The sequence below is a fragment of the Dermacentor variabilis genome, chromosome 1 (assembly GCF_050947875.1).
Source record: "Dermacentor variabilis isolate Ectoservices chromosome 1, ASM5094787v1, whole genome shotgun sequence".
In the NCBI taxonomy this organism is placed as follows: domain Eukaryota; kingdom Metazoa; phylum Arthropoda; class Arachnida; order Ixodida; family Ixodidae; genus Dermacentor; species Dermacentor variabilis.
In genome coordinates, this window is record NC_134568.1 from 214,375,052 (window position 1) to 214,398,793 (window position 23,742).

The 23,742-nt window shown below is 40.4% G+C and overlaps 1 protein-coding gene across 6 annotated transcripts; it reads left to right on the forward strand.

The window, feature by feature from the left end:
- The first annotated feature begins 92 nt into the window (after nucleotides 1-92).
- On the forward strand, nucleotides 93-21,801 carry LOC142592802 (epimerase family protein SDR39U1). 6 transcript variants are annotated; one of them, XM_075668457.1, is made up of 6 exons: nucleotides 93-169; nucleotides 555-661; nucleotides 1,562-1,644; nucleotides 6,487-6,608; nucleotides 11,254-11,400; nucleotides 21,296-21,801. In XM_075668457.1, exons 1-6 carry the CDS (start codon nucleotides 145-147, stop codon nucleotides 21,709-21,711), a joined length of 900 nt encoding a protein of 299 aa, XP_075524572.1. In that variant the 5' UTR covers nucleotides 93-144; the 3' UTR covers nucleotides 21,712-21,801. The 6 variants fall into 6 exon arrangements, with proteins under 6 accessions (XP_075524572.1, XP_075524578.1, XP_075560598.1 ...); XM_075668463.1 differs by lacking the exon at nucleotides 93-169 and adding an exon at nucleotides 375-393; XM_075704483.1 differs by lacking the exon at nucleotides 93-169 and having other exon boundaries at nucleotides 518-661.
- Nucleotides 21,802-23,742: the final 1,941 nt, after the last annotated feature.

The window sequence follows — 23,742 nt, forward strand, 5'->3', positions numbered from 1 at the left end:
TTTTTCAATTTTTATTCAATTATATTAATACTGCTTTATTTTTAGCACTTTTACACTTATACGCGGATTTGCGATTGTTACCGCGTAAAGCGCTGCAAGCTGCTCAGCGCCTAAAATGTCGACTGCTTGAAGTAAGACAGCAGGATGGGAATTGAAAGGGTAGTAATTGGTAAGATATCAAAGTAATTAGTTCAAAAACTACATGATGACCATTTCCTTTAACTGCGTTGGCATGATAGTTCTCTTAGACGTCACGCTAGTGTCTACTTTGTGCGAGGAGAGACTTACAGCGCTTGCATGTAAACAAAAGTAAAACGCACTCGTCCTTTGCAATGTCGAATCGCCAACGGACGCAGTTTGTTGTCTTTCACCAGTATGAGCGCTAACTCTAAGGTGTATCGCCTAATGCCTCTTCCATAACGTTAATGATCATTTTGTTGCAAGTCTAATAGCACCAGTTGTCGTTGAAAGTGTTGCGAGATCTGCATTATGGGCCGGCATGCTACCGATGCATCAAATGTCTAATGCTAGATATGTATCATCTGTGCTTTCAGGTGGTGGAACAGGATTTATTGGAGCAGCACTAAGAAATGCCTTGAGTAAACTTGGTTATGATGTAATGATTGTGTCAAGGAAGCCTGGTGCCAATGTGCTAACGTGGGTATGTATAGTAAAGTAACATTAAAAGTAAATTATTTTGTCGTAAACCCTTTCGCGAAATCATTTCACAATATTCAGTAGCCATTATGACTCGCGTTGAGTCGTTTCTTTTAGTCTTTATTCTGCTGTATCAGCGGCAATTTCTGTGAGTGGTATATATGTTAAGCGTTCTTGTATGATCGAACGACTGGCCGTGTGCCAAATTGTGAAATATATTGAATGCAGTTGCGTGAACAATGATCTTTATCAGTTTCAGCTCTTTCCAGTTAGCTTAAATGCATTTTGGCATATAAGTTCAGCCGCTTCAACATTCTTAATTCTTTCTCTTTAACGCTTTCCTTCTATATATATATTTTTTTTTCTTGCATGAAAGTGAGTGTCAGATGAATAAACTCAGCTTGCTAATTTGACAGTGATTAAAGCATGCCAATCAAATATACATAAGTTTTATAATTTCACTTTTTGACATGATATGTCACAGCCACATCACATAGGATACATGAAGTATGTAGGAATCTATCACAATTAATGGTTATAGTTCGGTCTGCTTGTCATTCTTTTTTTATTTCTTTTTCACTGCACAAACTTTTATGGAACTGCTATATTCCTTACTAGTAAACTGTTTGCTATCTGCTTTGACATTGCATCACTGAAGGATCGATTGGTTAATTCTATGTCATTGCCAACTTCAGGCTGCTTTGAATTATTACTTCGGAGCGCAGCATTACACCTTATGAAAAATAGACTGTGAACACATTAATAAGCATGCAGTCTTGGTGGCAATACTTACCAGCGATGCTCTATTAAAAAAAAGTAATACACTCTTGTGACTGTGGTGCATACCTTTTTATTTTCTTTAAAATCTTGGCCTAAAATTGTTGTTGTTGTTCCCTTCCCACAGACTGACCTGGCAGAAAAAGGCCTTCCTGAGTGTGCAGCTGTTTTCAGCCTAGCGGGGCAGAATGTCATGGATCCTTTGCGAAGGCATGTGCATATGTGATATTGAGTGTTTCCACCGTGTGCACATTTTCTTGTGCTCCATTTTGTTTTGCAGTTCCACAAGTAGAAATAACTGTGAAGTTATGAATTTATCAGCTCCACTCAATCTCACCCATTACATTCAGTGCTCTGAAACCTATACATCCCGTCAGCCAACCATGAACCTGCTGTGTGTCTTGGGGAAGGAAGAAGGCTTGTCTGTTATGCATTCCTGATTCACTCATGATCCTTTTATTCAACTGGTGTCAAATGCAGGAAAATTATTAATGAACAGTGGAGGTGCTTTGTTCTGGTTCTTATTCCTGGTTAGTTTACCGGACGTCGTATAGTTTTTGCTGCACTACAGAAAAAGGTCGGACAAAAGTATAGTTTTCGTGCCTCTATTCTACCCTGCTCACGTGGCTAAATGAGCAATCCACAACTTAAAGAGGCCCTGCAAGGTCATTTTTGGATCATCATATTTGTTATAGATCTATTCTCAGCATGTCGTAGAACACAGAGCAAAAAGAATTGAGAAAATTGACCCGCCCAAACGGAAGTTATTGGTCAGAGAAAATTCAAATACAAGGAAAATGAGAGCTACCCTCCACTCAAATTATCGCGGCTTTAAGATGCAGGTTTCACTTTCCGATAACGTCTTATGGTGCCTTAGTGAGAGTTGGCATGCCCAGGTTGGCAAGCCTGCTCAGTGGTGGCGTTCCATGGCCTCCATGATCAGTTGGCGCATGGTTTAATATCAGAGGCCATTGCTTCACATTTATGGTTACAACAGCTCCTGTGAGCTGGCTGTTGGCGCGCCAAAGTGCTCGGCATGTGTTGCATCGTTCTTGTGGTTGCAGCACCTAGCCCGTGGCTCTGTGATACATAAAATGGCTGTAAAATGCAGTGACGTAGGTTTTTTCGCAGTACTCACAATATTGTGCGAACTTAAATCACACATTACATTTTTAACCAATCGTTATAGCGACACACTTGTTCGTCACATCCTGTCTACGAAGTACACAAAAGTGCCACATTGAGGCGATGACACGTGTGCTGTTCAGCAAGCGTTCCCTGGCACATTGCAGGGCCCCTTTAATTCAGTATGCATTTCTGTGTGCCATGTTTGGTTTGAGCTAGAGATTTTACTGGAAATACAAAGACAGAAAGGACAACTAGTGGCAGGTGCTAATTTGGTAGCAGGACAGTGTGACCTGCTAGCTATGCTGTCTTGTGTGTCAGCCATGACACACGACATGACAAGAAAGCTACTCCCTCATGAGTAACTTTTTCATAGCCTGATGCATTCTACATATATAATTTCCATCATATATTACTCTACAAAAGGGGTGCATTGTGCAGGTTTGGCATGGATATCATTAGCATTGTGAGACTTTTTAAAGTCCACTGCCGGACGGAGGCCTCTTTTAGAGATATACATATCACATCTGTCCTGCATCAACTGAACTGTTCCTACATCCGCAGATTTCTTAATTTCAACACTCTGTTTAATTTTCTATCGCCATATGTGCATCAGCTGCATATTCGTCGGTGACAGGTGATGTACCATATGCCAATGCTTTGGAGATTAAAACATGATAAAATTGGGAACATGTAGAGGAAGAAAAATGTTGGCAACCAGCAGAATGTTCGCTTTTTTAAAACATTTAGTTGATTGCATATTCTGAAAATTAAACACAGAAACTATCCACATACAGATGGGTCAGTCCATGCCTAACACACCAGCTGAAAAATCTATCCTCTCCAATTTTTTTTAATGTGGAAATTTATTAAGTCTGAAGAAATGTGCCAAAAAAAATTGTGTGCCTGAGCACCATTTGAATTGTATAATTATGAGCAAAATATGATTTAAAAGAAAACAAAAAAATAATCTTAATTCAGTGAAAGCAGAAATTTTGTCTCAATACCTTAAAAAAATGTGCTTCGCTGTGCACTCTCGTATATAGGCCCCGACTATATTTTTAATTTAATTATTTAATTAATTAATGTTTATTTGTTCACAAGACTGCCAGTCTCTTACGAGACCAAAGCAGGAGGACATTAGCACTACAATGCAATGAACACTACGTAACTATATTTTGACAGGCGGCATAAAAAAAGTACCTATTTTTAAACAGAAAATAATAATGCTAGTTACATGCAAACAGGACAGCGGACTGATTTATGCACCAAAAAAGATACACACACCTAGAAAGCAGCCAACTGGCTCTTTGCTACGAAAAAGAATGCTGAAAAAAGAAAGACGGACAAAAAAGTCAATTTGTCGCATATTTGAGAATTTTTTATAAAGAAACATTACATTTAGCTGTAGTTGTTTTATTAACTATTCCTGGTAGGCCATCTCAAATCAAATAGTTGTAATTAGAGAACCTGAACATTATTCTTATAGTTTTCAAATATTTCACATCGTCAGCTGTGCACGATCAAATATGAGATTGAAGCAAGAAATGCGATTAATTTTATCCCTTGCTCAGCGGACATAATGTACCAGAGCACGCTGTTGCTTAGGGAGCCGGGCTTTTCTGGTAAAACCACAATGAATCACAATAAAATACTGTTTAGACATGACGTTCGGCAGTGGTTATTGTTTGGATACTATTTATAGATCAGCACATGTGTCATTTTGTCATATTAAAAATTAAGGCATTTCATTGCAACATACTTGATACAATAGTGGGACCATATGCCACAACCATTGGAAATAGAGAAAAAGTGCTTTCCTTTCGCTCACTCTGCCATTGCCGCAGACGATCCACATTTCTGGTTTGGGTGCAGTGGCATACACAAATGGTATTTGGGCCGCAAGGCTGCCTTTCTGAACTTAATGTGATAATGCATGACTGCGTATGCTCACAAGAGCACCGAGTTTGCTAACAGACTGTTTAGTTATTTCTAAGGCTCCTTATTGCTTTTAAACTAGAGCATGCATGCTTTTTAACATGCACTATAATGACAGAAACATTCTAGTGTTGCAAATACAACGATGTGCAAATTGTTTGATATTGCTGGTGAGAAGGCTGTATATTATTCGCAAGTTATTAGAAAAAGATTCGATATTTGATTCGCTTCTAGCACTATTCAGTTCACATTCAATTTGACTTTTTTTGTTCTGGTTTTCATTCTGGTTAACCCACTGAAAACTGTTTAGTTTTGGTTCAACTCCAAACTGAAAAAAGAATAATAGTTCAAACCAGTTTGAACTGGCTCAAGTTGCTTGTCGAGGGCCCAGTAACACTTTTTCACACAACAGCTTGTTGTTAATTAGCACTAACAAAGAGGGGTCAGCACCTGCTGTTCACAGTTGCACTGGGGACAAGCAACAAGTATGTGCTCAGTTATCTCGGGCACTTTGCACAGATCACAGTCTGGCATGTCTGGACTCAGATCCAGTGCAAATATTGTCGTGCAAATGCAATGCCTAGTCTGCCCCCCTACGCAATACATTGAAAACCATACTAACTGCGACGCTACTTCTAAAATCACAGGAAGATGGTGTGTATTTACGAATGAGGCAGCATAGTTGAGCCACAAGTGCAGGTAGTGCATAGATGAAGAGCTCCAGAAAAGGTGGCCAACCTGAACTGAAAACCGCTGATTTTTCTTTTTAGTTTTGCTCTGGAGTGCAAAAGATTTTAGCTCTCCAGTTCAGTTCCAGTTCAAGCAAAAATATTTTTTTTCTTTTTTTTCTCTCTCCCCGGTTTTCAGTTCAGTTTCACTTCAATAGGGTACCTTGTCTGCAACATCCTCCTGAGAAAAACGTAGTCGGTGCATAACGTTTCTCGCCACCCTGAGGTGTTTATTGCAGTGAAGATGTACTGCTGGTCAACGATGCCGTATGAAGTAGACCAAACTTCACAAATTTTTTGCCTAAGAATATTACTTTTATAAAACCAGGAAACAAATTGCTGGGTGTCCTTTTATGAAACAACCACCCTTTCATATTTGTAAGTGGCCCACCTCAATGTGGAATTTACAGGTGAAAATGTGATACAAATATAATTTTTGCATCTTTGGTATAACTTTTCTGTAACATTTCATGGTTGCATGCCAAAATATTTTAGCCAGTTACTTGGATGCAAGAATGCCAGTAATAGTTAACAAAACAATTATGGATAAATCTTTAAAGCTTCTATAAAGAACCTCAAGTGTGCCATAAGTTGTCCTTTTTGCCCACATTATAAATATATTAAGTATAAAGTCAGGGCCTACAATTGAGAATGCATAGTAAATCATAACGTTTCCAAGTTATTGAAAGGAAATTTCCACTTTCATTGAATGAAGGTTAATTTTTTTAATTATTTTTTTCTTGTACATGTTTTCCTCTTAAAGGTCAAATTCAAGTGGTGCTCAGGCAGACGAATTTTTTTTTTTTTTTTGACACAAAATATTTTGGGAATGCATTTTGTTTAGACCCAATCAACTACCACAATTATTTTAATAGAAATCGGAGAGAGTCAAGTTTTTGGCTGATGCATGTAGCATGGAATGACCAAAATGGACACAGAATTTAAAATAGCCATAGTTGGCTGTTTGGCATCTGTGCACTCAAGTGATTAGCTTGTTCTGAAAAATTCATCGGGGTTAAAGTAATAATCGACTAATCAGGAAGTTTATCTATCACTCACTCAGCCCTAAATCTAAAGTCCTTCGGTAGCATTAGTGGCAATGCCTCAAGCCTCACTGTGTGTCGAGACTAAAGTAAAGCAGTGACAGTAATACAGTATTTTTCGCTTCACATTTTTATCTGCAACACTCTAAGGCTTACTGAATAAATGTTTGATAATAAAACCCTTGTTGTAAACTAACCTGACATCTATTCAACCATAGGTGGACCCCTGGTTTCCGGCAGAATGTCTATGCAAGCAGAGTCGAAACAACAAAAGCGCTGGCTGATGCTATCCAAAAAATGGAGAGCCCACCTAAAGCATTTGTCTCCATCTCAGGAGTTGGTAAGCCTGACTTTAATGTCTTTTCTAAAGCATTTGTAAAACAGGAACAGTTTCAGGTAGTTCTGGCTCCTGTTACTAAGCATGCAGGTGTCTTGTTGACTTTTAAATTATAACTTTCTGCTTCAACACAGGTGAATTTGCTTAAATTCACTAAACAGGACCGTGAGATTCCTCACTGCTAATAAATTTTGTATTTTTATGATATTCAATCCAACAGTCATGGTCCCCATGAGATTCTCCGAAAGCTGTGCACAACTTAAATGAGAACTCCCTGTCTGCATGTCCATAATAGTACACACATTAAAGCACAGACACCATCAACTACATTTTCATATAAACACATGAGTATTATATGTATAAATTGGTTTTACTTGTATGGAAGACACTTATACGCAGAATTAGCACACTTTAGGAGAAATGAAAATAAAATGTAACCTGAGCTGTTTGTGAAACCAATGGTGGGTTTTCAGAATTATTGTCACAAAATATCTATTTTTTTTTATTTGCAAATATTATGCCGAGTTCAATTAATTTTTAATTGTTTGAGACAACTATCTTGTCATTGTTCTCAAAAAGGAAGTTGTACACAAGAGGAATTTTCACTACAAATTCTGAATATGCTTTGCTATTGTAAAAGCTTTTATTCCAAAAATAAAGAAAAGGCAGATAGATAGTGTTCTGGACAATGAGCATTTATTTGGTTGCCAGTGGCAATTTGGCCTGTTGTTATTATGGTCCTAAATTCATGCAATGTGCTTATTTTAATTTTTTGCTTCTGTATTTGACATACTGTCATTGTGAGAATATAAAAAAAATTGAAATAATTACGTCACTGTACAATTTTTATATGGCTGCAGAAGAGTGGCTTGTTGGGCGAGTTGGTACATGGTACTTGGTAAGGGTACGCCAGCAAACAGAAAGGATAACTAGAAAAAATTGTGAGGCAAGACACAAAGTAAGGAGCAGGAAGGGTGCACCAGCACCCTTCCTTTTCTTTTTTCTGTGTCCTGCCTCACAACTCTTTCTAGTTATCCTTTCTGTTTGCTGGCGTACCCTTACCAAGTTATGGCTGGTTAAACAATACTCAACTTCACAGGTGAAAATATGGCATTCTCTGTGGTTCAAGCACTTTATTTTATGATGTTCATATTTTGGGGGGCAATTACAAAATGAAAAATAATGTTGTTGATGGTGCAGCATGGGTGATGCTATGCACAGATTTATCCATACAGAGTACATCAGCTCTCTTTAAAGAGACACTAGAGGCAACCATTAAGTCACCGTGGATTGTTAAAAACCTTGTAGAAACCTTGTAGTGCTTGTTTCTTGTTAAGAAAAGACTTGGGTTAAGAGAAAATCGCATCTGAAGGGTCTGCATGCCTCTAGCGCAGTTCAAATCACCCGCCCCTATGCAGGCAGTTGTGATGTTGCATACGCCATCATTGCCTTTTACTATCATCAGTGAGTAAAATGGTGCCCGCCTGATAGCGATTGGTTTTTCGCTCGAAATGCAGAAAAGCGGCCAGAAACCGAGCCAAGACAGAGTTTTGGCTTCGCCGCTTCCAACTGCTCTTGGTCAAGTGGCGTAGACCATTTGGGCATCATGTGATATCCCATGGATATGGCATTCTTTGCTACTTGCACTTTGTGAGAATTTTGTGAGCCAGCAGAACCAGCGCAGCCCCACACAATAATGGAACTACTGAAACACGAAAGCGTGGGACGCACAGAGTTGAGTGAAAATGAAACCTTTCTACCTACCGTGTCATTATCAAGGGTAACGTCAAAAACTGATCTGTTCAAAGAGGTGAAGTAGACAAGTAGCATTTTCTTCTACTTTATAATGCAATGTGTGGGGTTCTTACACCCATGCTCTTGGGACAAAGGAACGACAACACAGTAGTACGAACAATCACAAGGGCATTTATTGCACCTTTCATAGATCAATGCCTGCTAGCCGAGTTGTTATCCACAAAACATGCCGATGGGCGCGCGACAAATCTAGAAGTCCGACTCACCGCGACCGGATAGCGAGCGAATATGTTCGCCCCACGCTGGATCCCAACGCCTGGTCGTTCGCGTGTACGGTCACGCGAACGGTGGCACGTTCCACGGCGGCCACGCGAGACGGTCTCGCAGAAGCATGGATCGGCGCACGCGCGGCACGTCCGCACTGCTTGCTGTCCTGAGCCCAAGAGGAAGCGCCTTGTATTTCGGCGCCCAAGTAACCCCGCCTGTCGGCGGCGTTAGCAGCGCAACACTCGCGCCATCTCTCGTACTGCGCCTCAACCACTCCGACCGCCGCGGGCGCCAGGCTACGCGAGCCGTGCGGGAAAACAACATATCAGGGGACGCGTGAGAGTCGCGCATCCCCACAAATGCAATGATCTTTTTATTATGTGTGGTTCAGTAATAGTGACAAAATTATAGTGAGGATTTTCTACATCATTGAGCTAGTACTTGAATGTCTCAGGGGAGTCTCAAATCGTGTCCTGCATTTCCCTAAATTTCTTGCTTACTAAAACTCTGTTCTCTATAATATTGATGCCTTAGACGTTCACCTCAGTGGCTATGGTGTTGGGCTGCTGAGCGCGAGGTCGCGGGATCGAATCCCGGCCATGGCGGCCACATTTCGATGGGGGCGAAATGCGAAAACACCCGTGTGCTTAGATTTAGGTGCACGTTAAAGAACCCCAGGTGGTCAAAATTTCCGGAGTCCTCCACTACGGCGTGCCTCATAATCAGAAAGTGGTTTTGGCACGTAAAACCCCAAATATTATTATTATTATTATTATTAGACGTTCACTTTAGCCTGATATTTGCCTTTAGTCTCCCTTCAAAGCTTGCTCCATCTTAGGTCACCCACTCAGTATGTGCAATGCAGTATTCACTGCATAGCTGCTGTTGAAGTGAAAGCAAACGCAAAATAAGACTAGGCTGGTAGGCTGCTCTCTTGCTGCTCTCCCAATGATTCTTTGTTGGAAATAGATGGCTGATTAGTGGCTGAGACCACAGCATAAGGTGAAACTTTCCTGAAAAGATCTACAGAAGGTGCCATAGTCGGGTTTCTTTTATTTTTGAAGATAGCATGTTTTTCTGGTGTTCAGCAGTTAACTAGCCTTGGCTTGTCATTGCCTAAATTTGTGATGTCAAAGGCAGTTGCTTTGGGAATTAGGAGGTGGTACTGTAGCTATCCAGCTTTTATTTTATTTTCTGTAATACCAAGCATCTACTCTTTGTTTAAAGTGACCTGCTGGCATGGCATGGTCACAGATATTGAGAAAAATAAAACAGAGACAAACAGAGAGGACCCACTACGAGTGCTCACTTTCGGCAAATGGTCAATTCAAAACTGAAACAGGCATTTGTACATTGACAGCCCTCTTTTTCTTTTTTTGTGCCCTCCCTGTCCTTCCCCATTTCATCAATAAAGACCTGTGACCAGTTTCAGGTTTGTACTTTACAAATCTAACTTGACTAAGCATTCTTCTTCAGTTTGCTTACATTATTGCTTACAAGAGTAACTTTAAAAGCTGCTATTGCACTACCTTAATATGAAAGTGTAGCTGCAGTGCAGTTATGCTACCACCACTTTCAAAGGTGAAGCCAAGTTCATATTGTATAGCGGGTCACTGTTAACTGCTAAGGTGTTCTCCTCCTGAGTGCGAGACTCCCGATCCTGCCCCTTGTCCTAGCAACCACATTTATATGGGAACGAAATATAGGAACATGTGCATTCAGAGAGCTCGCAAGGTTTATTTTTTTTTCCTTCAACTGTGAGGCTTTTCTTTCGAGGAACCCGTTTGGGTTTCCTTTGCAGCAATAGCTACGATTGGGTGGATGTCTCACTTTCCCTTAATTAACAAATGTTGTTGCTTTAGAAGGACACTAAAGAGAAAAATTATTTCGCCTGTATTAGTAAATTACCCTTCTACAATACCAAAACACCTCTTATAGCGAAAAGACGCTTTGTAAGCTGGAATATGTGCAAAAAGGAAAGACAGGTAGCGATGCCACCTTGAAGGTCCCACACTAGCTCGCTTTGATGTCATAGATTTTGATGGTGTATGCTAGGGCCTCGTTAACTTTTTAACAGTAAAAACAGAGAACATTGTGTTTTAAAGGAGCCAAAGGCTGAACACTGCTAGCTTTGGGAAATCTTACTGAGCCAATGCAGCTCAAACACAAAAAGTTACTTTGAAATCTCTCACGTCATAATGACGTACTGGCATTGGGGTTTCACTGTGGAATTGAGGAAAGGGAACTATGAACTTCATTTTCTCTTCAAATAATCAACCCATTATTACAAAGTTAATGACAATTGAGGTTTTAAAGAATACTTCATCAGTCTAAAACAGATTTAGTGTTTCTCTTTAGTGTCCCTTTAAGGTATAAAACCGAAATTATTCCCATTACAAAGAAAGAAACAAAACCTAAAGTGTGTTTTATTGGCTGAGCATTGCAAAATAGCAGTGAGACATTACTTTGTTAAAGCTTTTTTGTGAAAACAGAATTTTCTCTTGTTAATAAATACATCTGCATTAGCTCCAACATTATTGTGGCTGCAGTGTTATTGCAGTGCCACATTAAATTTTCTTCACATAGCAGTGCTTACAAGGTGGTCTGGGACTGCCACAAAGTGCAGGCTACTACAAGCCAGACCCTGTGAAGGAGTACACTGAGGAGAGTCCTGGTGGCGACCATGACTTTCTTGCCAAACTCTGCACAAAGTGGGAAGCAGCCGCTAAACTCCCACCTGAAGTGAAGTGCCGAACTGTCACTGTGCGGTCAGGTAACACTTGCACCGTTTTTTAATCGAAAAGTTCATTTGCTTTACTGTTGAAATGGTTTCAAAGAAAAGAGTGAGAAAAATAAGGGGAACCGATGGGCTCAACATTTTGTTAGTTACAACCACATGAAGCAAACAGACATTGAAGCCAGGAAAGCATAGGGGAAAATGACTTAGTTTTTAATTAGGTTGCAGAAATAACAAAGAAAAGGGAAATAAAATTGATACAAAAATACAACTTGCCACAAGTGGCAGCCTAACCCACATCTTCCACATTACGCATGCAGTGCTTTACCATTAAGCTGCCTTGGCAGCTGTCCTGTCAACTTTCTCGGGTATTTCTGCATGTATACAAGATTAGCCTTGGGAGTGTTAGCCAGCATCACTCATAGTCATGACTGCAGGTGTGGAGCATCCTATCACCTGTAGGCGTCACATAGTATGTGAACTTAGGAGCACGCAAATAACATGCGCTTGTGGTTGAAAGAATGTTCCACATCCACCGCCATGGCCGTGACTGGTGCTGGCTAACACTCCAATGGCCAATCTCATTGGCATAGTCACAGAGGGGGCTTGGGGGGTCAAAACGCCCCCTGGAAATTTTCTGATGATCCCGCCCTCCCTGTTTTCCCATGAAACAGAAAGATTTAGGAGGTGGGCTGTTTTGACTGAGAAAGAGTGACATGGATGAAAGGGAAAGGTTGAATGTGAAAGCAGGTCGAGGGCTGGTGGCAGTCCAAAAGGGGGAGGGGGGGATCGTCAGAAAATTTCTAGGGGGTATTTTGACCCCCCAAACCCCCTCATCATATCATGAGAAGCCAACAAACAAAGGCACCAAGAAAAACAGGGGAAATTACTTGTACTTACTAATTGAATTAAAGAAATGATAAATTAATGGCAATAAAAGTGGAGGAAAAAAACATGTGCCGCAGGTGGGCAACAATCCCACATCTTTGCATTATGTGTGCAATGCTCTAACCAATTAAGCTACTGCGGCACGGTTTCCCCATCCACTTTCTTGGGTATTTATGTTACTACTAGAACTAACCTTGGGAGTGTTAGCCAGCGCCACCACTCACAAACCTTGGCGGCAGATGTGAAACATCCTTTCTGCTGCAGGCGTCACGAGTACATGATCTTTCTGAGTGAAGGTAACTGGTCAATAAACCCGCACATGCTACCTGAAGGCATCAATGTTGACGGATTCGAGACCCTCGTTATGTAAGAATGAGAAGGAGGGGGGTTAACCGAGGGGCCTGGTTTTTATTTATCATATCATGAGAAGCCAACAAACAAAGACACCAAAGAAAACATAGGGGAAATTACTTGTGCATACTAATTGAATTGAAGGTTAATATGCAGAAGACAAAGATAATTATAAATAGCTGGGCAAAGGAACAAGAGTTCAGTATCGCCAGTCGGCCTCTAGAGTCTGTGAAGGATTACGTTTACCTAGGTCAATTAATCACAGGGAACCCTGATCATGAGAAGGAAATTCACAGAATAAAAATGGGTTGGATCGCACGCAGCAGACATTGCCAGCTCCTGACTGGAAGCTTACCATTATCATTGAAAAGGAAGGTGTACAATCAGTGCATTTTACCAGTGCTGACATATGGGGCAGAGACTTGGAGACTGACAAAGAAGCTTGAGAACAAGTTAACGACTGCACAAAGAGCGATGTAATGAAGATTGCTAGGTATAACGTTAAGAGACAGAAAGAGAGCGGTTTGGATCAGAGAGCAAACGAGTATAGACAATATTCTAATTGACATCAAGAGAAAAAAATGGAGCTGGGCAGGTCATGTAATGCGCAGATTAGATAACCGTTGGACCATTAGGGTTACAGAATGGGTACCAAGAGAAGGGAAACGGAATCGAGGACGACAGAAGACTAGGTGGAGCGATGAAATTACGAAATTCGCGGGCGCTAGTTGGAATCTGGTGGCGCAGGACAGGGGTAATTGGAGATCGCAGGGAGAGGCCTTCGTCCTGCAGTGGACATAAAGCAGGCTGGTGATGATGATGAGTAATTAAATTAAACAAATGATAAATTAATGGCAGTGAAAGTGGATGAAGAAGAGTTAGAAAAGTGATTAGAGCATCGCACGCTTAATGCAAAGACATGGGATCATTCCCCACCTGCGGCAAGTTGTTTTCTAATCCACTTTCATTGCCATTAATTTATCATTTCTTTAATTCAATTAGTAAGTACAAGCAATTACCCCTATGTTTTCCTTGGTGTCTTTGTTTGTTGGCTTCTCATGATATCGTCGATTCCTGAGTGTGATAAAATGACGATATTTTCCATGTCATGAGGACCACGATACCATTATTACAAGTTCTCTCCAAACGTCTGTTCAAACAAGCCGGACAGCAGGTCACTGAAAGTGGGTGAAACTTGCATCATATACTATTGAAGTTCTTGTGCAATTTTTCGTTCCTGCATTTCAATGTATAATATGGCATGGGCTCAACCTAGGAAATGTGATTGAGTAATAGGCTACTTGCAAAATAGTATGCGCCCCCTTCTGTACGTAGCCGTGGCCAAACCACTCACTAGAAAATTTTGGAAAACACTTATCTCCGCTGTTACCTGGGCTGCCAATAGGTCTCTTAAATTTTGCTCTTTGCCATTCTTTCTAGCACCTGTCTTTCCCTCTACTTTTTCTGCATCAAGTAATGATTGAAGAAAATGCCAGTTCATTTTCCATTCACAAAAAAAAACAGATAGACGTCATATTTTTATAGACCATTTGCAAAAATCAAAGTTTGTTGTCTTGCCCAGCTGCTTGACTTAAAAGCATGCTTTTACAATGAGGATACTCGTTTTTACGTTGCCAGGACAACACTTCGCTTAACTTTTTTGATTACTCCAGCATGCAGCCACTTAGCATAAAATTATGCAGTCACACCTATACTATATCTAAATATGATGCCATTTAAAAGAAACTCATAACAATTCGTTTACTATATGTGTGTGTGTGTGTGTGTGTGTGTGTGTGTGTGTGTGTGTGTGTGTGTGTGTGTGTGTGTGTGTGTGTGTGTGTGTGTGTGTGTGTGTGTGTGTGTGAGTGTGTGTGTGTGTGTGTGTGTGTGTGTGTGTGTGTGTGTGTGTGTGTGTAGTAAACGAATTGTTATGATTTTCTTTTCATTTTCTTTTAAATGGCATCATATTTAAACATAGTATAGCTGTGACTGCATAATTTTATGCTAAGTGGCTGGAGCAATCAAAAACATTTGCCAGAAGTTAAGCAAAGTGTTGTCCTGGCATAACAATTCGTTTACTATATGCGCGCACGCGCGCACACGCACACACACAGAGAGAGAGAGAGAGAAGAGTGGTAGTAGCCGGCATGGACAAAACCTCCCCCCCCCCCCCCCCCCAAATAGATGACTGGCTATGCTACTGGCTAATCTTGTACACATACACAAATACCCAAGAAAGTTGATGGGAGGACAGCTGCCATGATTACTTAATGATAAAGCACCACACATGTAATGTGGAAGATGTGGGTTTGGCGGCAAGTTGTCTTTTTTTCCACTTTCATATCCCTTTTCCTATTTTTTATGCATCTCAATCAAAATTAACACTTAATTTCTTCTATGTTTTCCCTGGCTTTATTCTTTATATGATTGTAACTTTCAAGCAGAAGGTATGTTATGAAAGGCTGCCCTGTTCCTTAAAAGGGCCCTGCAATGTTGTTTTCAAGCCGTCATATTTGCTCTAGATCTATTCTCAGTATGTCAAAGAACAAAGAGCAAAAGGAATTATAATTAATGCAATCAGAATCAAGTTATTGGTGAGATAAATTTTAATATACAAGCAAAGTGAGGGTTACTCTCAACTTGAATTTTCGCGGCTCCAGGTGCCACATTTCACTCTCCCGTGACGTGGTGCCAATAGAAGCAGGGCATTAGTAGAAGTCAGCACGTCACAGTTGCCAAGCCTGCTCAGCCTGTTCATGGCATTCCCATGGCCTCCGTGATCGGGTGGCAAACAGTTTTATCTCGAAGGCCATGGTGCCACTTTTATGGTTACAACAGCTTCTGTAAGGCAGCTGTTGGCGTGCCAAAGTGCTCTGCATGTTGATGTCTTGTTACCAATGCCTCACCTATGTCTGTGCGATACTTAAAATGGTTGTAAAACGTAATGGCAAATTTTTTTTTGCAGTACTCGCAATATTGTGCAAAATCGCACATTGCATTTTTAACCAATGATCATAGTGTCACTCTTTGATGCCACGTCCTGTCTATGAAGTACACGAAATTGCCGCATCGAGGCGATGCTGTCAGTGCTGTTCAACAAGTTTTCCCTGGTGCGTTACAGGGCCGCGCCCCTAGGCAACTTCATTAACTTGGTAAGCATAATGGTCTGAAAATAAAGAAATTTGTGTCTTAACATGAAATCACATGAATTTATCCTCATATTCATGCTTTTGCTTTTACGTTTTCTGCAAGCGCTTGCACATGTAGCAAGAACTATAAATCTGAAGGTACGTGCAGGTTTTCTTGAAGCAGTCTTTTCACTCTTGATCAAGAGAAAATTTAGGGACAAACAAGGCAGAGCGCTGATCTTGTGTGGCAACTTGCACTTTTCTTGCAAGGTTTCAGCTTCAACCTGACTGCAACAGAATAAGGCTTGCAACAAAATAAGTTTGTTTATATGTGCAGTACCATTTTTGTAAACATATTACAGAGAATGTGTTTTTTTCTTTGGAGTTGCTTTATGTATATTTTGCTATTTCTTTGCAGTACTAATAACAATTATAACTGTCTTGTTGCCATGTGTTGCAGTGCTATAGCAGCATCATGGCATCTGAACCATGCTATTTATTTATTTTTTTGGCATGGTTGGAATAAATGTGCCTAGCTCTTGTTTGTGTGCTCACGATTCACTTAATGGGCACTGAAAATAATGACTAAGTTAGGCTGGATGTGCAGACCATTCATTCGGGTCCTACACAGCTTTTCTTCAGCAGATAAAGGTAGCTTGTTAGTTGGGAAATTTGTTATCCTGAATTACCTTGACACAAATATTTTGGTGCTGATGATACTGTATGTATGACATATTTCATGGTTTTATTGTGGACTTCGGTCACTTCTTTGTAGTAACAGTCTTGAGTTTTCCAAGTTGGATTTTTTTTTTGCATTAGTACAATGGCTATCATTACTAGTCTCTATGAAACCACAGTCTATGATACCACAGGGAGCCACTTTAGTTCTTCAAAAGTCGCCCAATTTTCGTAATGTAGCACCTCCTTTTACTCTGGCTGCTCCCTTCTGATGCACTGCTTCTGTTTTATTTTTCCTCTACATGCTCGAGGCACATAAGTGGCGTCCCACACATGTTATGAGCTCACACTTGTAGATGCCATGTCCAGCAAAAAAACAAAAAACAAAAACACACACCTTTTTTGTATTGGTAAAAAATTTGCAGGTACTGCATGCTGTGGGAATAAGTTTAAGTGAACCTTCTATTGGTGTTTGCAAAGAATGCTGTTCTTGTTATTGACCATTTGGAAGTTAGAGCACATGACCAAGTTGGACACATTTTCACCAAGAAACGCCTAGCTCAACATAAAGTTGTGGCGCTTGGAACATTTGGATTCCACGCATGACGACGATGGAATGACGAAGACAGTGCGATAATGACTGGATGACAACACTGGAATGATGACGATAGAAGAACAGCGACGACATGATGATGACACCAGAATGGCTACGACAGAATGAAGACAATAGCAACAGAATAACACTACATGTCGACAATGGGATGATGATTTTCGAATAATGTCCAATGTATGGTGACAACAACATGACGTCAATGGAATGTCGATAACTGTATGATGGCAATTGGATTATGAAGCTGGAATGACGATGATGGAATGAATACAATGGCATCATGACGACAATATAACACGAATGTATGACGACAACGCAATAATGACGATGGCATGATGAAAGCGGCAGGACAATGACAACCCTACAATGACTATGGCACAGTGACTATTGAACAACCATTACCGCATGATAATTGTAGGATGACGAGGCAATGATGAAGAAGGAATGGCGACAATGTAACAACGAAGAAGAATGACAATGATGGAATGATGAAGACGATATGCCAATGCCATCATGACGACAGTGGGAGAATGATTCTTAAAGGGACACTAAAGGCAAATACTAATGCAAAAGGATAGAAAGTTGGGCCAGTTGGTACGGAAACATGATTTTGAATTGTAGCGCGAAGTGACACAGAGAGAGTCTTCTCTGCTTCTAGTCTCTGTCTGTGTCACTTCGCGCTACAATTCAAAATCATACCAATACTAAGTTGACGTGGACTGTTTAAATACCATTTCAGAAACCTCGCAATAATTGTTTTGTGCCAAGAAAAGACTTAGTTTGCGAGAAAATTGCATCTGAAGGGTCTGAGTGCCTTTTTCAAAATTCAAGTCTCCCACTACCCAATCGTGAAAGTGGCGACGTTGCATACGCCATCACCACCCTTTGCTGCCATCGGTGAGTAAAACAGTGCCCAACAGACTGCAGTACTAAGCCAAGACAGAGTTGTGGCTTCGCTGCTGCTGCTGCTTTTTGGTCCGTATAGACCGTTCGGGCATCCGGCAACATCACATGGAACTTGAATTCTCTACTACTTAGAGTTTGTGCGGGTTTCACGAGCCAAGAAAACCAGCACAGCAGTATGCAATAATGAAACTACTGAAACGCAAAAACACGGGCAGCGCAGAGTCAAGCGAAAACGAAACCTTCCGACCGCTTGCGTCATTGTCAAGAATAATGCAAATTAGTTCTTTCTAAAAATGAAATAAAACTGGAAAAGTAGTATTTTCTTTCGTTTTATAATGCAATGTAATGATGTTTTTATAACGAGTGGCTGAGTACTAGTGACAGAATTTAAACGAGTGGCTTCGTCATTGGGCAAGTACTTGAATGTCCCAGGGGAGTCTCTAATCGTGTCCTGCATTTACCTAAAGCTCGATTACTAAGGCTCTGTTAGCAATAATATTGACGCCTTAGATATTCTCGAGCACTAATCTACCACTTTAACTTGACTTAATATTTGCCTTTAGTATCCTTTTAGATGATAATGGTAGTATGACGACGACAGCATGTTGACAATGATGGCATGACGACAATCGAGCGAAAAAGCTGGAATGATTATGATAGAGCGACCACAATGGCATCACAGTGATGGCAAGACCGTGAATGCATGACTGTATGACGAAAATGCAATGATGACTATGGCATGACAGTGGTGGTATCATCATGATGGAATGGCAACAGCATGATTACAGCAGTGTGATGACGATGAAATAATAATGACAGCGTGATCATGGCGGCAGTATGACGACGAAAGGACGATAAGAGAATGGAGACAGTGGAACGATGATGTTGGCTTAACAATGAAGGAATGTTCATAATTGAATGAAGGTGATAAAATAATGACGGAAGGACAAGGACGGCATGCAATGATACCATGTTTGTGTTGGAGCTCTCATTGGCACTTACGTACCTCACCTGCCACCCAAGGTCGCATTAGTTCGCACTATCTCCAGTGCCGGTTTGTACTATGCCCAGCATCCAACATTCGTGCAACACAGCACCTTCGTGTGCATATATATATATATATATATATATATATATATATATATATATATATATATATATATATATATATATATATATATATATATCCACAAATATATCTGCCAAGATACCAACCAACCCGGCAGCAGCAACACCAAACCCACGAGGTTAGGCAAAGAAAGCTTCACCCCAAAAAAGCAAATGTGTTTTCAAAATGTGTTTTCAGCAGCTGGCCAAAAATGGGAGCAGGAAAAGAGGTGCTGGAACTTTTCAAGTGATTATGACTACTTCTTAGAGATACTGGAAGGGACTTAAAGACCAACTGCAGTGAAATTTCACTCTGGCGAAATTTGTTATAAATCATTAGTATATAGTGCAAGATCAAAGCAATCTTGTCATAGCTACAGTGCCACTAATCATTTAATTTTTTTAAGTAACAGCCTTTAAGTAGCACCCAATGCAGGCACCTGGTGGGTAGCGGATCTGACACAGATCTCGGGACATGGCCTCCATGATTTTCAGCGTGCCACGGGCACTACCAAATCTTCGAGGTGCCACATTGGTTCTCAATGTTTCAAGTTCCATCTCATTTCTAATGAGCAGTAATGCTGGTGCTTTTTCTATATTTTAATGATGCATTGACTTTATTTTGAATGTGAAATCTTGCACGGAGACTTCTCTATATCTACACTGTTTCAAACTAGGCTTTTTACGCTTTCCAAAATTTTGTTGCAGTTGCCCTTTATGGTAGTAGCATCTCCACTTGCCATTCACTTTAGCATTGTGTTCCTGCATACCAAGTTGTGTGCTCCAGGTAAAGTAACCAAACACCATGTATAGTAACAGTATCCTTTTCTGCTTTATACATTACCTTTTCCAAGATTGGCTGCCGAAATGTGAATTTCCTTGTATCATGTTGCATATTGTACATATATCAAATCGTTCTATATGTTGACTATGTTTTTTATTTTGTGCAGTGTTCATTTTTATAATTTACAAATGTGGTTAAGGAGTATGTGAATATGATATTGAATACAAATTGAACAGATTTTGTTAGTATTTTATTTGTATTCTATTCAAGGATATATTTAATAGGTAATATTGAGTTTTTGGTTTGGCTTAGTGAGTCTAATGTAGTGTGTCTGCAGCCCTCAGGGCATACAGCACAAACATCCATAGAAATAATGATTACACAGTAGCAGCTTCACGCATTTGCTGCTTGCTTTTAAGCCATCGCAGCCAAAAATAATGCTCAGCTAATGCACGAGTCTACTGCTCTGAACGAAAGCTTATTCTCTGCCTCAGGAGACATCACATAGGGACTGGCCGCTAGGCAACCATATGAAGCAAATACCTTGAATTATAACTTCCATCCTACTAACAAGAGGTGCCTTGATTTTAGGCTACCTGAAAATGTGATAGATCCTATCACACTGCACTGCAATTTTTAATGCAATAGTGTAGGGCCTTGTGTTGCAGAAAATCCGGCGTCGGCAGAGTTGCTCATGAGCAAAAATTTCTGTATACATTTAGTTATATGTATATGCCACGCCTTGCTATATGGGATGCGGTATATGTGGGTTATATTGCCACACCAATTCTATCACTGAAGTTGCTCATACCTTGTCTTACATTCTTGACAAAGTTATTCCTTGGAATTTTGAGAATGACAGCCCACAAGCAAATGTCATGAAACAAAACATTGACACCTTTTATGTTAAATCTTCTGAAACTTAAATATTAAAAGTGCAAAACAATAACAGAAACCTCAAAATTATGTAATGGCTTTGGCATGGCTGTGCACTACCTTCGGCATTGGACCACACAAGAGGCCGCGTTTCTAACAGAATACTCGCCTTCGTGCGTAGTGTTTGCCGCCAGTATTTCCCAGTAAACATTATGGTTACATAAACTGAAGTTGCCGGGAAGTGCGAGAAGCAGTCATAGATCTTTTAATGCCATTGCATTTCACTCTTGAAGGTGAAGGTGTCATTCATTCCACTCTTGAAGGTGTCATTCACGTTTTTACGTTGGGTTGTTGACTTTTTTCTTTCCTTTGCATTCCCTTCCTCACTAACATGACCAAAACTGTATAGTGCCAGCTACATTTAAAAACAATTTTGTTATGCCCTCCTTGGCAGCAGTGACTGTTAGCTTTCTTGGTAGCTATTTCAGCTGAATTAATATTTTTTCGTACCCTTTTAATGCCACATTCATGAAAATACACTAGCAGGCTTTCAGTGCAAGCTGGTGGCAAGCAGCAAAATGGCAAACTGTGTGGTCGCAGGTGTGGTGCTTGGCTCGAATGGGGGCATGGTCCAGCAGCTCTACTGGCCCTTCTTCTTGGGCCTGGGTGGGCCAGTGGCAAGTGGTACCCAGTTCATGCCTTGGGTCCACATCAGTGATATTGTTGGCATTCTCATTCATGCCATGAGCAAGGAAGGCCTCACAGGTGTTCTCAATGGGGTTGCTCCACAAATCGTTACCAATGCGGAATTCACCAAGGAGTTTGCACGTGCCATGTGGCGGCCAGCGCTGTTTCCACTGCCAAAATTTGTGCTTGATCTGGCCTTTAGCCCTGAAAGAGCCACTATGATGACAGAAGGGCAGAAAGTGATTCCAAAACGTACACTTGAGTCGGGCTACAAGTACAAGTTTCCTGATGTGCAGTCTGCTTGCCAAGATGTACTTCAGCGCAAGTGAGTGAGACAGCGCTCGCACAGTTTTCAAGCCAAGCTCTTTTTTTCTTTGGCTTGCAGCGAATCTTCAATAAAGTTTAATGTTTTCATGGGACTGCATTTGTGTCTTGTGGAGTTCTTTTTAAAATAAATTGATCTCTTTCAGTGGGTTCCAGTGTTATTCTGAGTACTGTCGACATATTGTGGAAAACTCAAAATCCAAAGGTAACCAAAGATTTTCAATTGAAAAGTGGTCATTGTCATTGGTATTCAAGTTTGTACAGGCTGAATAAAGTGGCTCTTTCTGTCGGTGGACAAAACAGATAAACAGGCCATATATCAACAGACAGGAGCCTCACCAAATGGTACACTGCAAGAATAATTTAGTGTTTTTAATTGAAAAATGAACCACCAAAGGGCTAAAATTTTTAGATGGTTTGCTGGGGTCTCTCGTGCAAGGGCTTCAGAGGAAAAGGAGGGCCAAAAATAAGGTGGTGTGCTAGATCAGGTGACTAGCTTTAGAACATTACCATGTGGCATTAAAGAATGGCAATGCAAAGGCTAAAATTACTGATGGTGTATAGGGCCTAAACAGACAAGGGCAGAACATATTTCAATTGTGAAAAACTTTTATGGGATAAGCTCAACTCAAATTACTGGTAATTCATACTGACCACTTGGATGATCAATATACTTGCTTTATTTGCACACTATGCATATTCTTTCAAGTTTAAGCATACTTCTATATGAATACATTTTTCAATAATGCTGTACTTTGCTCCTTTGAAGCTTCTTTGCTACCGAGACATTTTTGGATGTAGTCTAAAATTTTAAAAACTGAGCAGCTACACACTTCTGGCCTACTTGCAATTACTGTTAACTGTAGTTGCAATCAGTTCAGCTTCAGATACGTTCTTTATTCAGCAAACTTTAGTGTTAATGTTCAGTACAAGTGAGTATATTTTTTGTTCTATCGCTTAATTAGCTAGAATCAAGCACATTGTTAAATATTGATTGCTTTGTGTATGTTTGAATGAAACGTTAGAAAATCATCGAAAACATCAAATTCAGTTTTTTGTGCCTCGCTACTGCTTTTGTCGTTTTTTTACTGCAAAGAAAAGTTATGATTAAGAAATGGGCTGATAATTTTTCACTCGAGTGTTCCTGACACTGCTTTGAGCACAGAATGTGGAAAAAAAAAAAAGAAAGCTTATTTGGGAAGAAACGAAGGATTGCTCATCTTCAAACTGACCATTGTAACCGCTATGCCACAGCTGTTTTGCATAACTGAACATGTAACACATACATTTGCCTCATCTTGTACGCCATAATGCAGCACATATGACCCTGGACAGTGTTGACTGAGATCCAGTACCTATGACCGGCATTCACATTGCACTGTGCACAAGCTTTTTTTTTTCCAAGATTTGTGGGTTTGTTAACCAAAGCACCCAAAAATCTCACCCTGACAGAAGTGAAAGTAAACTCAAAACCTGCTTCATGGAGGGCTCACTAACCATGTCATGCATGTCCTGCTTGGAAGTGGACGGCACAATGCTGCTTCATGCTGCGTGTATGCTTCTTCAGATTGTGGGGAAAACTGTTAGCAGGAGTTTCCTGGAGTTCTTCTGGTGGTCTTCGAGTTCCCTAAACATTTCCCAGGAGTACTTAAGATTCTCTAGATCACATGGAATCCTTAAACATATTCAGGAGTTGGGTGCTCATGATTGCTGTTTGCACTAATAGGTTAAGGGAATTGGAGTCTGGCAATCTTTTTCCTTGTTGAACAGAAAGCACAAAACACCAAGAAATTATACCTCCATGGCTGGCTTGGACATCACGACAGTGCTCAGATGCCCTGCATATGAGCAAACCCAACTTTCCTGGTCCAGTGTCTTCATCGAAGCAACAGGATGCAATTCATTCTTGGTGTAAAGTGTTAAGCATAGAAATGTAAGGGCCAAGAAAAAAAAGAAATTAAGACTAGGAATTTTTTTTTTCCAGCAGAGAACGTGAAAACAAAATTTAAAAAAAAATTCCATGTACAGTTATATAC